Source organism: Dermacentor silvarum, chromosome 4 (assembly GCF_013339745.2).
Source record: "Dermacentor silvarum isolate Dsil-2018 chromosome 4, BIME_Dsil_1.4, whole genome shotgun sequence".
In the NCBI taxonomy this organism is placed as follows: Eukaryota; Metazoa; Arthropoda; class Arachnida; order Ixodida; family Ixodidae; genus Dermacentor; species Dermacentor silvarum.
In genome coordinates this window covers 182,191,055-182,207,800 of record NC_051157.2, presented here as the reverse complement: position 1 = coordinate 182,207,800, position 16,746 = coordinate 182,191,055, and the positions used below count along the sequence as shown (strand labels likewise).

The 16,746-nt window shown below is 45.4% G+C and overlaps 1 protein-coding gene across 3 annotated transcripts in view; it reads right to left on the bottom strand.

Annotated features, from left to right (window-relative positions):
- Nucleotides 1-16,746, bottom strand: part of LOC119450815 (death-inducer obliterator 1) — a 78,592-nt gene that overhangs the window by 55,236 nt on the left and 6,610 nt on the right. For 2 of the 3 annotated variants that reach the window (XM_037714309.2, XM_037714308.2), the window contains exons 2-7: nt 14,863-15,294; nt 13,326-13,452; nt 8,853-8,900; nt 3,693-3,817; nt 2,726-2,928; nt 436-564 (exon numbers count right to left, since the gene is read on the bottom strand). In XM_037714309.2, coding sequence (XP_037570237.2) covers nt 436-564; nt 2,726-2,928; nt 3,693-3,817; nt 8,853-8,900; nt 13,326-13,452; nt 14,863-15,274 — 1,044 coding nt within the window. In that variant the 5' untranslated portion in view covers nt 15,275-15,294. The remainder of the gene's footprint in view (nt 1-435; nt 565-2,725; nt 2,929-3,692; nt 3,818-8,852; nt 8,901-13,325; nt 13,453-14,862; nt 15,295-16,746) is intronic. The other variant, XM_049666257.1, reaches the window with a different exon arrangement.

Here is a 16,746-nt window from a genome sequence, read left to right as displayed (position 1 = left end):
CGTCCTCACCTGTCCTCACTCGTGGCTCAAGCATCAAGCTACAGGAATGTTGCTACCTTTAGTTTTATTCAGGGTGCTTAAGTGGGTGTGTCCATTCGAGCCCACTGGTGGCCAGATACAAAAGTTGCTTTTGCAAGCGCTCAGAGACCAACGAAACAACGCCCTGCACCATGCCGGCGACCTTTCGCTGCAACCACCATGCCGGCGACCTTTCGCTACGACCACCATGCCGGAGACCTTTCGCCAAAGTCAAAGCTGCCGATCTGGCACAGCGTGGTGAAATTTTTGTCTTTTTTTCCGCCTTCGGCGCAATTTGCTTGAGTATCAGAATGGCGCAATTGGCACAGGATTCCCACCCCTGCCAGTTTACTGCCACCACTAGCCATTAGACAGAACACAGGTCGATGCGAGAGGAGAGCAGCACTTCCCACTCACCTTGATTGTCTGACTGGCATCGTGCACATATTTGGCAATGCAGTCGCGGCCACAGTACAAGCCAATGCACTCGGCCTTGCGCTTGCACACCAGGCATTCCCGTACCACTGCTTTGGGTGCAGGTGCGGCCTGCATTATAAAGACAGTACAACAGCTCAGAAGCAACATCAGTGGTAAACACGGTATAAACATTCCTGTACAGTAATGGCAGTGGTGTAAGCGATAACAAAGGTCTATTGTAAAGTAATCGAAAATATGGTGTAAAGAATTAGGGGCGTGCAAATACCGAATGGCAGATTTCGAATAGAATATCAAATCGAATCAAGAAAAAAAAAAATCAAATCTGACACATCCACCGACCGATTATCCGGACCTCGCGGGGGCCGAAAAATAGTCCAAAAAATCGAACAGTCCAAAAAACTCGTTCACCCTCAAAAAATAAAATTTATTAGGAGTGGCATAAAAAAAATCTCTAATAATGCCCTGCTGCATAAAACGGTTGGAGGTGTTCAGATTTGCTTGGATTCGCGCAAGACTGACGTTGTCTCCGTATACAGTCGACAAGAGCGTCACTGCATTGGCGATGTCCACCAACGGAGATTGCCATGGAGATTGGCCGCCACACAGATATGGTGCCCACGCACCCGCAGTCGCCTATAGCATTTCTCAGCTAAGGAAGAGCAGGCACGGCCTCCGAGACTGGGGCATGGCGCGCCGCTCTCTTTGGATACTGTGCCCTTCCCAATCTTGGAGGCTATAGAGCGGGCCCCTTGAAGCCAAGCCAGCGATAAATCCAACATGGTGGCTTCTATGACTGGGTAGCATGGCTCAGAACAAGTGACTTAGCCTAAAAAATTGGCTGGGAAAACGCATTAGCTCTATGGGAACCTTGATGGTGCATTTATGAAGTCCGGAATATCCAACAAGTCCGAATTATTGGAGTACGAAAAATCCGTTGGCGACTGTATCGAATATTAGAAAAATGTTCACAAAATTTAACGCTTACAAATTTTGGGCAAGGTCACATGGTGCTGCACATGCTTGGGAGTCTCCAGCATTGCATAACAAGAATGTAGCAAGCTATCATTAAAACTTATATACATAAAAATCAAAACATACCGTACGGTCTACTTAGCATACTAGCACTGATTACAGTTCAGTTCTAATATGAGAAGGTCTGGAAAAAACATTTTTATTTAATCAATAGAATTTCTGTTGCACATAATAAAGTGCTTTTTCTCCTCTGAAACTCATCAATTAGTGATGTTCGGTTGTCCTGAATACCAGTGAGGCTCTGAGTTTAACAGTGGACCTGTGTATTGCGGCAATTACTTATTTATTACATAGTAAGTTTTGCTTTCCACTTTTTCTCCAAAATACAGACGGGCTATCCCAATTTTACGGCAGGTGGGTAAGGCCAATCGGCGTGACATACGAAACTACTTGGTTCACGTGACTCGATCACCGTTCTGCGTGCAGCTGGTGCCGAAGAAAGAGCAGGCACCATCCGCGCCATTTCATTGTCAGGTTCGGTGTTCGTACAGGTGGCTCATCAGTGATCGGTCCTGAGATACACGTGCGGGTTGGATTAAAGGTTGTTGAAGCGGCTTAAAGTTCGCTACTGCATATTCAACACAATCCGCATGCCTATCCACGGCTAACCGGCTCGATCTTCGAATATGCTTGCACACTTTACAAAATATGCGCTGCTATTGTTGCCGTTTCCTCTGTCCGCGTCGCGCTATCATTTCGATCGGTCCTGTGGACCCGGGCGAACCTTGTACCGACACAGGTGGCCATAGCCGACGCGGTGCCATTCTGTAAACTGCACAGGCGCTGTGCGTGCGATCCCGCATCAGGCCGACCTCGGGGAGCGCTCGCAGCGACAAAATCCGCTGCGTGCTCGGTGCTCCTTCTGCACTCCGAAAAAGGAGTGAAACGCTTGCTTGGGCGGCATCGAGCACGAGGGGCTCTGTGGTGCACGCAACCTGTAGCACTGCACAGGTCTCCACATCAAATGTATTGAATATTCGCAAATCGAATTATTATAATATTCACTATTTGACTCGATTTCGCACACCCCTGTAAAGAATACAATCTCGATGCAATGCAGCCACAAGGTCACATACTAAACACCCCAGAGACTATCAGATTATTATCATAAAGCTTATTTAGAAGCTATCCACCTATTCCTTTGGCATGGCTGAGCACATGAGTGATGGTGATCAAGATTAGAGCATTCCATTTTGTCATGCATGCCAGCACTAAGAAGACCATTCTCCCAACTCACAGGCTTGACAGCTGGGGCAACAGGTGTGCCATGCTCCTCAGCAGGCTTCGGCTGATGGGTGGGTTGATGGGTGGGCTGATGGGTGGGCTTGGGGTGGCCAGCTTTTGCGTGGGGACTCTTGGTGTGGTGGGCCTTGTCCTCTGACGATGACTGCCGGTGCAGCTCCTTCTTGGTCACAGCAGCCACAGTTCCACGGTTCTCGCCTGTGTTTTACCAAAGAAAGGAGCCCAGAATAGTGGTGCTTACCACGAGCAATGTCTTGTCTGGGCATGCATGCACCTGAGTCCTCAACTCTCATTGAAGTGATCAGAATTTAAAACAACCCCTTTTTCATAGTTTTATAGGGAATTCAACTAGCCAATTTGCAGCAACAATTTTCTACTCCCTGAATGAAAATGGATGTTTGCTTAGTAAGTGTGAGGCCATGTTTCAGTGGTGCACTAAAAGAGATAGACTTTCAATCTATACGAAGACGATATTATACAGTCAACAACTGATTTTTCGGACATGCCCGATAACTCGGATACCTTCACGGTACCGCCACTAACCCCATAAAGTCAATGTACAAGGGCATATGAAATTTCGGACACGGAAACCCTTCACTGTCCGATTTCCTGGACTTCTTGCACCCCTGCAAGTTCGAAATGGCATTGAACAAAGCCACCACCACTACTAATTTTCATTATCTCGCAGCATCAAACCAGCGCTCTCACACAAATCCACTGGTATCCGTAGCTACTGTGGCAAAGCTAGGCCTAGCTGCTTCAACGTTTGCTGTTGCAAGTGTTTACGTGTGCACATGTGTAAATGCGGGCATGTATGTGCGCTTGCACATGAGGTGGATCTAGCTTTGCAGACTCGGATCTACCAGCAACGGTCCCGCCTGCTTCAAGGGGCTGCTTACCAAGCCTGTTCCCTCGACCCACTCTGCGGACAAGTAGTAGCGGCAGCGATCGTCCCCACTCACCCTTGGAGCACTTGGGGCAGACCCACTCCTTGTTCTCCTTCTCGAGCAGCCGTCCCTGCTGCCGCGTGACTCCCACGCACGTCCCGTGAAACCAGTCCTTGCACCGGTCACACTCTATCATGAACCTGCACGTCGTCACAACACCGACATCAAAATCTTCCTGCCGCCTTTTGTCTAGGAGCAGTCTCCTCGAAAGAGCGGCAACTGGAACAGACCTGCAGTTGGGGTAACTACCAGCTGAAGGTACGGAGCCAAATCAAAGATATAGTCCCCTAGAGCTTACAGGAAGCTTCAAGGTGGCAACAAAGTTTGTGCAGCAAGTTAGACATTTGTTTCAGTAGGCAGAGTATTTCAGTGCTCTATTTGAACTGTTTGAAATTGCTCAAGTTAAAATAAGGACCTTGCCTTCACATACTTGTTCCCATGTGGTTTTAATAAAAGCGAGAGCAGGTCTTGTACCAGACAAGCTATATTAACACCTTATCTGCCATGACAAACTTAAAAAAAAAAAAAAAAATACTAAAGTAATTTTTTGAGACCTGCATATTTTGTGCAAATTCCTTTCTAAAAAAAAATATGGTACCAGGAACGCCTATAACATTTTAACTGGCCTTTCTGAAACAAGTAGCAGAAGTCATTATGTATTATTTATTTATCAAAATTACAAGGAAACTGGAAATATACACAGGTGCAAAAATTGCGGAAAGCTCCCGATCAGTTACCTCATCATCAGCCCTTAAGCGGTTAAAGATGCTGTTCAATATAAGTAAGCAAGCTTTTTTAGGACAACAACCAAAAGGATAAACATGGTGGAGAAAGACAACTTGTTCTTTGGATGAAAGAAGTACCAGTGCCACAGTAAGACTGGGAATAAAATAAGTGCTAAGCCCTAAGACAGGAAGGACAGGAATACTAAAACAGCACCACTGTGCCATGCCAGCCAGGTAATATGAGATACCTGTCAAGTTACTTATGTGCCAGCCTCCGACTATATCTGACAAGGCATACAGCATTACTATAACAAAGCCAAGAAATGAGCCTTCATCTTTGTACTCGTTCACCATAAAAAGCAGCCAAATTAAGACTGCTAACTTTATTTTTTGTGACCAATACATACATCTGTTTCAAGTGCGAAGTGCTGTGCTTTTGAACATGCAGACAGAAGGCTTAAGAAAGTGTGGCCATGCATGGTGATGATGATGCAATTACACCGTCTTAGGAGGACTAAATGATAAAGGGGCCAAGTATGCTTTCAAAACTTCAGTTAAACTCCTGCACTATATTTGCTAGCAAGCGGAAAGTTTCAAAAAGGTGCACAGCATTGCCATTTCAACACAAACAATTCCTGGTAGATATTAAGTTTTTTTTGTTGACTTGACTGACTTCACACACTTAAGTGTTCTTTGAACTATTCAACTGCCAAATCTGTCATCTAGGTTTTATCATAAAGTTCTGGTTCTTTGAGCCGAGCTTGACATCGGGCTAGATGGACAAACATATTTCGAAACTTACACCCTCATTTTTCATGTCCCCTGTGTCGCCAATGCTAAGGAGGCTTGTTCAATGTTACGTTTCACTTGCTGACCGTACCATATTGTACCCACCAATCTGTTCAGGGCAAAAAAACCTTCCTGGGTAGCACACTGCTACAAGCCAAGGCAAAATTAGGCGAAGAATCTATTCACGCGCACTAAAGCTAGTGTTCGCATCAACCCTAGTCAACCAATGGAGCTACACTGAGTTGCAGTGCATGAAATAGGTTACTGTAACAAAACTATGGCAAAATTTAACCAATTTAAGTAAAAAAAAAAAGGTTGAGAGCCAATCAGTGCCCACAAAATAAGCAGAACAGAAAGTTGGCTAAATTGGTATAGGTTCATACTACGACACACAGACGGCGAAAGTAGGCATAGATGACACGAGCCCAGCATGCGGACTAGAAGAGAAGGCACAGTTAACATTAGCATAAACTCTCAAATGGTATTTTTACTGAAATTCAAGCACTACCCGGTAGTCAATAAACAACAAAAAAGCTTGACTGGCATGTCCTCAGTTTTTTTTTTTTGCTATTTATTTACTAGGTGGTGCTCGAAAGATCGAGCGACTGTTTTACTGCTATTTGTCATCGCCCCATTTCAAAAGGGATGCTAATAAATCATCATCATCATTATGACTTTCAATAAAAGTATCAGTTGAAAAGTTTGTGCTTGTGTAATCTACGCCTTTGTTCTTTGTTCCATGCCCATCTTCTGCAACCCATAGTACGACCTTCGAAATAAGCAGCTGACCCGACTCATGCAAGACATGTGGTGGCCCTAGGAATCATTGATATGCCCATTGTATGGGTGTCACCAAATAAGGTACAAAAGCAAAACCATAATCCCCAGTGCAAAACAGTGCCAAAAAATTAGAGGAAATGCAGAGGATTCTTTTGTATTGGGCAAAGCACCAGTGTGGCCTAGGGTTGCCAACCATCCCAAATTTAGTGGGACCAGTTCCTACTTCTGAGTAAAACTTCAGAGTCCCAACTTGACGCAGTTGGGATGGTCAAACAACCCGACTTTTCCTTTCATTTTTCGACTGAATAACAACCACGAAACCACATTTTCTTTTTATAATACTTGACGGCTAAGGCGCACATTCTTCTCTTATGTCTTCTGTTGCATTGTCATAAACATAAAGGAAGTTTTGCTGTTGTCATGATTCTAGTTATGTTGTATGCCCTAACCATCACAGTACCTATATGTGTAGTACCTATATGTTATGTAAATTGCGATGTGGTAGGGCAAAAAAGATGTGTGGAATTTTCTTGCATGTATGGACTGGCGGCTTCTGGCTCCGACAGGGTTGGTCGTCGCTATTTTGTCTCTCTGTTTGGTTGCATCAGACACAAGCAGTGAGAAGGGACCAAGCAAAAAAAAGCATCCATTCTTTAGATTATTGCCACACCCTCCTACAATGGCCCAACAGCTTCTTGCAGTAAGAAGTCGTCACAATCTTTGGTCCGCAATAGCCTTTATCGGGCCATTGCGAGAGGGTGTGGGCATTCTGAAGCAGTAGTACTGAAGAAAGGAAAGAAATTTGCAGGATTGGTTGCAAGCCTAGCAATAGTCCTGTGTACTTCTCGTCTCTAGTGTATGCGTCTTGTTTCACTGGTTACTGCCCTGGTAAAGGCAACAGAAGTGCAGCTTCGCTAAATAGTGGAGCGCACTACCACTAGTGTACAATGGATGAAGTCATTACAACTGCGAGACCAATTAACAAGTGCCAAATTAGAAAAAAAGTAAGGCAACACAGAGAAGCAAGAGTGAACGTCTTTGCAACCTTCACCTGCAAGCTGTATTCCTCCTCTCCTAAGCTACCCTTTGAAAGTATCAGTGGTTGAAAAGAAGGGGGTCTTACGTAAAACATGACTGCCACAGGTTCAGCCCCCATTACTGTTTAACTAATCAATGCACAGCTATTGCAGCTGCGCCGTGTGATCACCATAAGAATCTTTGAAATGGCCACGTAAACCAATCTTGTGTAGCCATATAGGAAGACAGCTTGGAGTCACAAATTTTGTTTGTGAAGCAGCAGCATTATAGGTATTCCATAGGAAATAGAAAATGCACAAACTAAGACTAGCATGACAGCCATTTTAATCTAGCAACATGGTGCAATGCCCTGAACGCCCTACCGAAACAGAAAAGCAAGACTGCCAGCTCGCAACTTGGCAGCTTTCACAAAGGCCATGGTATCACTGTGAAAGCGTTCAGTTGTGCTAGATGCCCAGTTTTCTATCTTGGGCGGACAAGCAAACAACTTATCTGCTAGTGATTTCCGCTCTGCTTACAGATGCAGTTTAGAATTTTAGACATACAAAAAGCAATCTGCAAGTTCACGGTTGATATAAATTTTGTGACAGTATATCTTTTTTGCCAAGTCGCAGTCAGTGTCTTATATGATAAAAAGTTTTCAGTGAAGCCAGCAGCCTCTCAACACGTGACTGACGATACTAACAGGTGAGCAATGTGGCCAGTGTACCGTATTTACCCAATTTTAACAGGCCAACCTTTCGCACAAAAGTAACTCTCTGTCGTAATTATCAAAGTGTCAATGAGCAAGTTGTAGAGCAACATGAAAAACTCCCGATACAGCTTTCTGTTGCTCAATACAGTGCTACATAAATGTGTTTTTCTGAGTGTCAAAGAAGCCCGCGAGTATACATGCATCAACACTCTCTGCACCAGCACTGCCTACAAGAATGAAACCACAGCAACAGCAGCAGACAACACCACACAGCCACTGAGATTTAGTGTGCACTAGGTGTGCAGGAGTGGTATTCTTGAGGAATTGCTTTATCATGCATTCACGGGACCACTCCAGTGAGGTGTAAAGCTGAACGATCCATCATGCAGAAGTGAAAGTAGAGGCTTTAGCACACTGCTACCACTCAATCGTTACGTGTATCTGCCAGCTTTGCATGTGCAAGCTAAAGCAGCGCCACACATGCACCTGACACAGCTTAGTTAGCATGCACAGAGCTAGCAGGTGGCGGAGGCAGTAGCGAGTGGTAGCTATACAGCAATGCTCTCTACTATCCCCCCGGAGAGCAATTGATCAAGACTAGACCTTCAGGAGTGCAGTAGCAGAGGGAAAAGAAAGCAAGCACTTACTTAATTTACTTTGGTGCTTCGTCTTTTTGGGGGGGATTTTGATAATTCAATAGATATGCCTTAAAGTGACACAAACAGAACATCATCGGGCAGCCCTATTTCTCGTCTTCTGCTCGTGCGACAGGTTCTTCTACGAGATAGACATCAGGAGTTGCTCACATAGAGGCCGAGAGTAAGAGGAAAACCAGCCAAAGGACACAACATTGTTACCACTACCTTGCAATGCTTTCTCGCAGTCCTATTCCAGCTTACATGGTGGGACTTTCTGTTCTCAAGCAGCTGCGACAAGGACAAACGGATTCACTTCACAGCTGCACAAAGCAAAGCCCAGAGTAGCCAATACAATGGGACGCATGCTTGGCAACACCGCTCAACCTACATGCAACCTTGTAACATTGGTACTGCAACTTGAACTAGGGCTGCCAGTTACCAAAGAACCAACAAACCATGTAGCTGACACACACACACACACAACAGAGCGGCTCCAGAATAGCACGCTTACCCTCGAGACGGACCCTCTTTAGATTTGCACCGTGCTTGCTGGAGTAGCCTGCATTTGTTAGTGCAAGTAGGTCAGACAGCAGTGTTCCCACCACCCGCGTACCGTATTTATTCGATTGTAAGCACCCTCCACGGGCCCGCTTCCTGCCTTCCAGCCACGCCGTCGCATGAAGGGTCTCCGGCTCGATCAACACAAACTTTATGTAGCCAGCATTGGAAAAGTGATGCGCACAGGCCTTTTTAGTCATGGCACGGGGCTGCAGCATGTGCAGTATTGAGCATAAGCACTACGACAGAAACAGTATCCGGTCTATTGGCATGTAACTTGGTCCAGGCATAAAATTGAGCTTGATACAAGTGCTTTACGTAGAAATTCCTATGCACACATACATCTATATGTATGCAGTGTGCGATTAAAAAAAAAGTAAAATAAAAACAATACCAGTGGTGCCATTTCCTGTCTTGCCGACAGGAAATGGTCATAACCACAACATTTACGTCAAATTTTGTGAGACATGAGCGTTTGACAAATGCTTCCAGAATATCCAGCCACTTGTAATAAAAATGCAGTTTTCTTGTGGATTTTGTGCATTGCATGTGCATTGACTTACGCGCATCATACCGTGCCCTTTCATTAACAAGCTGTACTAACAATTTTCACAAGGATGCTTGGGTGAATATAATAATGATACACAAGGATGCCACTTCCTACTAACCTCTCCGACATGCTTGTTTCTGAATTGTGGTAAAGGATAACATTGTCCGACCTCAGCAAAAGAAAAGACAAACCGCTCCCCAAAGCTAACAGGACAGCAATGTAATGCTGGCTGCAAGGCGGACCGCTCTGCTCTTCTGCATTCGATTCAGCTTTCATGTAGACAATGCTCCTCTACAATAATGCTTGTTGCACTTGGATGTAGGAACTAATTGAACATTCTAACATGCCATATTGTCCGGCCTACTCAACAGAATCTAGTGTGGGTGACATTTGCACATCGCGGATCAAGAATATGTGAATGACGGAGTAACTTTGTGTGCACGTGTGCACGTGGGTTAGGACCAAAGTTTCTGTTGCAAAGATGCTGAATGCAAAAGCGCAGTTCTCAAAGGAACACTCATTCCCAAACTGAAAATCTCTTGAAACACGTACGACCTCTGCACAAGGTCCCTTTCTGGCATCGAGCAATGCTGGCTGTTGAAAGCGTCACTCAAACTCCTCCTATTTACCTCATCATTGAAACCACAGAGCAATGATATTTTATTGCATCCACAAATGTTTAATCTACATAGGTCCGCACCGTAAGTGGATACTCACTCACCAATGTTTCTGTAGGCTATGTACTACCTCAAATTCCTACATTCATGCTCACCAACCCTCAGTTGCGATCACAGTCGCTTCTCTCACATTTCCCGTCCACCGACACTCACTCGCATACATACCCATGTCCAAATCACACTTGCCGACAGTCACCCACATTCCTACACACGTCCACTCACACCCTACGTCCCTCACTCACGCACTACCTCACACCTGCAAAATCAGTGTGGAACAGGTACAGTGAGTACTGCTGACCTATGGTAATCTATGCCAAAAATTTAAAAGGAGAACTACTTCCCAGTGCACTGTTCAAAAAGTAGGTGCAGCTGTTTCATGAATTATTACTATAAAGGAAATCATTGCTCCTAAACCAATAACGAGTCAAACCTGCTACATGACAACATACTGGCCCCACCAGTAACTCCTTGGTGCATTTGGATCTGATGATGATGATGATGTGCTTTTTGGTGCAAGAGCCAGGGATGGCCAAAAAGCGCCAAGAAATTGTATGGAGTAGTCGATGACAAAGGGGAGATGTAACGTGGCTGTATAGAGGCCTAAAATATTTGCTGTTAAGTGCTGTAAAGTGAAATATATTTTAATAATGACAAGGATGATCTACTAAAATGTGTCAGTGCCAGCAGTGCTATGCCTTTAGTTCTCAAGTGTCAATTCTGCAAGAGATGAGCAGAAGTGTCCACAACTTTGCCCAATTGGCAGCATTCACACTTTCATCAGTGCAAGTGTTACGCTCAATACATTGGCTGAAACATGTTGCTTATTCCAGAAATCCGTTTGCAAGGAACTAAATAAAAGAAGGAAAAAAACTTGGTGGGTGGGTGGCAGGGAAGAGAACATTTTCCATTGCTGTGTTCTGTACTTATAAACACAGCTCTGGAAGGCTGATGGTAGCCAGCAGTCGTTTTCTCACTCGTCTTAACGATTTTCAAAGGACCGTTAATGATTTTGAAGTACCCCGCGGTTGCTTGAAAAAGTAGCAATGAAAAAAGTGCGCACAGGAAAGGCCGCATGCCAGCTCAATGGTGTAAAACATGCAATGCTCGTCCTACATGCCCCAAAGTGCCGTCATGCAATCGTCGCTGCAAATGAGCATGGCTAGTACTCCCTCAGCCCGTATGCATGTCACCATACTTCCAAGTACCAAGAAAAAAAAAAAAAAAATAGGGGGTGCTTAAAATTGAGTAAATACGGTAGCAGCACCAGCAGCAAGTAAAAGAAACAGAACAGGCATAATAAGTGAACAGAAAAAACGCAAAACAGGCAGTGCTTGAAAGCCATGCAACAGATGAACCAGGACAACTGTGAGACACTTGCATCAGTCTACATGGCAAGACCACAGCGTTTATTTTTGTGCGTTCCTGTGACGAGTTGTTGCCAGAACTGAATTTCAGAGCTTTGCTCATAGGTACCTATGTCCTTACCTTGCTTTCCCACGTAGATTATAAGGCAACAATGCGCGTCGCAAACTCTTGGAATTACTGCCGAGAGTTGTAGCTAGGCAATATTCATCACGAGGCCACTTGGTGTTTGACAAATCAAACTACTGGGCATGTTGACACTGTGTTGTGAAAAAGCACTGTCTTTGCATGAATACATTGACTTCCTTTTTTCTCTGAGAACAGTTAGCCAGCAAATCCCGAGATTATGAGCAACAAATTCAATGCAAGATTCTCCCCCAAACCCCAAATTTCGAGTGTCATATGCAGCAAACTTAGCAACCAGAGGGCTACACTCTTTGGTAAAGCCAATGCATCAATGGCAGAAAATTTATGCCCAAGCTGCGCTCTCGCAAGTCAGCATAGCCCAAACTGTGCTTAGGCATTGCTGGGAAACAGACAGCTGGCGTACACAAGCCCTTTGCATCTCCTAATCTACAGATATTTGATAAGGAGTAATGAGCACACGGTAGTGCAATGGTGGCCCTAAATACCGCAACAGGGTTCACAGAAGTTTTTTTTTTTGCACACCACTACCAACTGTCACAAACGAGATGGCTCACTACCACAAAGCCGCTAAAGCTGAACTTGCAGGATGTAACAGATTGCCGATTTATTGCACAGGTGAATATGACGTGGCTTAGTGCCACCTAATCATGCCGTACACAAAGACACCATAAATAAGCTAGTAGCAGCACAACTCACTGGTGCTCAATCACTTGACACTTTCTGTGGAATGAACCAGCAACCCATCGTGTCTAGTTATCCAGCATAAATTGGCTTACCTTTTGGCTTGCGGAAACCTTGTATGCAACTATCTAATGAAAAGCTGCTAAGCTTAGCGGAAAACATAATTGAAAGCTTTGAAAAGAGTATTTTGATATTCAGAGCCTTCAAAGATCATTGCAAACTCTGCAACATGAAGACTGATATATGGACTTCGAAGTTATGAAGTGACATGTGTCCATGGCCTCTGTCGGCATTGGCAAAATAATCATCCCAGATAAGATCTTCTTGTCATGCCAGCTCTTCTCCTGGACCTCCCCGCATGCCTGACAGCATGTTTTGGCATGGAGTGATGGATAACCCGTTACTCTCTCTCACAAGCTATGCCACATGCATAGGTGGCTAAAATGAAGACCTGGCACAGCAATGAACAGACTGCCCATCACACTGTATTAAAAGGACCTATATCAAACCCATTGATGCGGCTGCATCACTTCGTTCGTACATGTTAGGGTATCTTCTTTTATTTCCTGGGTCATTAAAATTCCAGTATTGCTTTAGTGGAAGCATAACCATTATATTCATGCAAATACAGTGACTTATTCAAGAAAACAGGTGCGGGGGCCCAGCACCAACACGATGAAAGAGCATCCTGGGATAGTAGCACCAGGCATATCACCAGTACATATCGCTCATGCACGTAAGTGCCAGCTCTCGGCCAATTCAGAACACACATTTTCCAAAGTCAAGGTTTATCTGCCGTGGCAGAATGGCCCCCGGGCATTTCTTCCAGCACGGTGAATCTGCGATACAGATGACGCTGCCACTGCATTTTTGTTGCACGCTCGGGGAAAGAAAAGGTACCTCCTGCGACCACGTAATCGAAGCGGACTCGTGCGCCCCTGCAACTGAAAAGGCAACTGCAGCCCCAAACAAGAATTCACTACAACGAGTCAAGATGCCAAGCACGCACTTGTCGTTGTGCGGCTTGCGGCAGATGCACCACAGCCGCTCTGGGTCGTCTTCCGAAGACCAGTCCGAGCCGTGCGCCTCCTCCGAGCTGTCCTCCACGTCTTCGTCGTCCACCCGACGACCCATCTCTGCAAAGAGTTGCCACAGTGACAGACATGTGCACAGAATAGCAGTGGCATGCAATAATCTTATTTTTCCAGCAATACGTGGCACGTGCCACCAGCGACATTCTTCACTTCAACCCTTTAAGAGATCTCGTTGAACTCGGCTCGCCATGAGCTATGATCACTTGTTGGCTTATGACAAGCCCACCTTACGACACAGATGGCAGTAGCTATCATACCATCATTGCTTTTGTTAAATTAGAATTTCCACACTTTTCGCAGACATATTTCCGTGTTCTTACCATGTCATAGTGCATATATAACATGAAGAAAGGAGTGATTATGGTAGCTTAAAAAAATTTTTTAGATGAGCCTCAGAGGCGCCCTGAAACACTTTTTGAACATAGAAAACATTGCCGTTCTGTAGAAGAGGCTCCTGTGAAGATGTGAGCCAAATATATTGCACTGATTGCAGCAGGGAATTTACGATCTCGTGCCAAACACGTAGAAAAAAATTGCCTGCTCTCGCCTTCACAAGGTCATTATAGCAAACAGCAAAGCCCACCAAGAGCTATTGGATGATTTTGTGATCGAGAAAACATTCTCAGCAATCATATTATTGCTAATTCTGAGTTAAATGAAGAATATATACGTGTGCGATCTCAAAAGGGCAGAAAAATCATTTCATCTTTGCACTGCTGGTCTACACACGACATGTGCAATGTACTAGCTGCATCTCCTGTGCGTGTTCTCTGAGGTAGCAGTGGAGTGCTGAATAATATAGTCTACTGTGACTGCCACGGGATGCCGTGACGAGACTTCTTGCCACCGAGACATTCAAATTTTGGACGGGGATTTGCCCTTGGCTTCTCTGCTGAGCAGTTTCCAGCACGCCAGTGGAGACGAAAGGAGAGTGAAAGCCACTCAGTGGTGTGATAACTACCGTATTTATTCAATTATAAGGCGGTCATGATTATAAGGCCTGGGTGCAATTGGGGGGGACCCAAGAAAAAACAAAAAAACTTGAGTGCGTATACCAATATAAGGTGATACAGAGTAGCCAATGGATTATCGAGGCTCGGCGAAGATCGCCTGAGATACTGAATTACTAACACAGCTAAAATGCAAAATGGCGACTATGAAATAGGGGGGGGGGGGGGGGGCTCAAAAAGGCAACTCTTGGCATTGTCAAAAGCAAGGTGGCAGTCTGGGCACGTTGGTATTCCCTATTTAAGAACTGCACAAGCGTAAAAAAAAAACACGGGCAGAGAAAGCAAACATACAGACAACTGTGTGTGTGCATTTATTTCCGCGTTTTCCTTGCGCTTGTACAGTTCTTAAAAATTGTCAAAAGAGCAATGGTGCCCAAGTGCTTGGCATTAGCAATGCTCACCTTTGCACATGCACACAGAGAAAATAGTGGCCCCAACCCACCTCGCTTGCGCATCATAGCTCGCTTAAACTTTTCCTTGCTCTGCCTCTTTGGCCGCTCGGCCACAACCACGGCAGGCGGGGTCGGGGTGGTGGCGGTGGTAACTGGTGCTGCTGTCGCTGCAACTGGTGTAGTGGGTAGCTCGGGCCGCATCTTCTTTGGTTGCTTGTGTGGCTCTGGCTTCTTTGCCGACCCTGGCGTCTTCCCCTGGGGTGTCTTGGGGCTCGCCTTGGCAATCTTGGGCGTCTTTGGTGAAGGTGTTGCAAGCTGTCCGGCATGCTTTACTTTAGCGGGACTCGGTGGTGGCGGTGCCGACTTGACGGCTACGGCCAGCGCCGGTTTCTTATGGTCCGGTTGGCCTGGGTGGCCTGGCTTTGCGGCAGCTGGCTTTGTAGGCGTCGGCTTCTTTGGCATCGCCTTGGTTTCTGCAGGTCCTGAAACAGATGACTTCGTAAGGGGCATGGCAAAATTAAACAGGGTAGAAAGTTAAGAAATATCATGTAGATCCCATGCATCAAATGACCTGGTGCAGGCGAACCTTTGGTGAACTGGCGACGTGACACAGTGCAAGATAAGAGATGCGAAGCAGTCTTTCCTTGCATCTCATGCAACGAATGTGTCCTGCAAACATTCTCAGCTACAGAGGTGGGCTTTATAAACGCTTGCAAAGAAAAAAGGCTTTGGAGCAGAAGACGTCATATCAGGAGCAACTTCTGCAGTTCCAAAGGTCGAACAGAAAGAATCCAAACAATATGCAATTTTAGAGTGCACATGATTCGCATTTTTTCAGGCCCACGAATAACACCACCCACAGTGAGCAGTGGCAGAGAAAGTGTAGAACAAAAGAACATGAATGGAGAAGTGATGGTGCCACTGCTTCATGAAAACTCTTCAGGGCTGCGAAAATTCCTTCTGCAGGAGAGTCAGCAGAGTAATTTTCGGGTCACCAAATACTCGACGGCAGCAACTATGATAAGCATGGTCGCGACAGCTGAAGTGAATGCAAGTGCTTCTGCACAATCAATATTTAAAGGCATCTTCACTTAAATGAGCCGACTTAGTGTCCAATATACACACAGTCCAACGCCTTTATAATGAAATTGATAGGACTTTACTGTACAGGCCACTTCATTGTAACTCAAGCACCCTGATGCCCCGTAGAGCAGGCTCAGCATGTTCAACAAAAGAAAACATTTAACATGAATTGTAGTGTCTGCGATCTCAAAAAGACCGAAAAATCATTTCATCATTGCATTGTTGGCCTACACACGACAGTTGCACATAGCTGCATCTTCCGAGCGTGGCCTCCGAGAGAGCAGTGGTGTGCTACATAATGTAGTCTACCGCGGCTGCCACGAAGTGCCGTGATGAGCCCTATTGTATTTACACAAATCTAACGCGCACCTTCTTTCTGAAAAAATAAAATGGGTCCAAAAATTGCCTGCGCGGTACAATCGGATATGAAACCAAACCCCGTTCACGGTGTTGGCAACAGCCTACCGTCAGAGCCGTCAGACGCAGCGTCATCGCTATCATGAGACGGCAGCAAAGCACGTTTACTGAAAGTTGCCGTGGCATAATTTTGTGCTCGACTATGACAACTTTTGGAAATGCTGCCACTTTCGTGACATATTGCGCGACTCGGCGCAAGTACGGCCGATATATATATATATATATATATATATATATATACGGCCACCATCTGGCGGTGTGCCAAGCTCGCTATTAAGGCGCATACACACTAGTGGAGAAACGTGTGCAGCGGGCCGTGCAACCAACCACTCGGAAGCATTTTCTTGCTGCAAGAGGGATTGGTCCTGGACCAATTTTTCGCAGCTTTCTGTGGCGGCAAGCGAGCTGCGAACAGCGGAGACCAATGAGAGCGA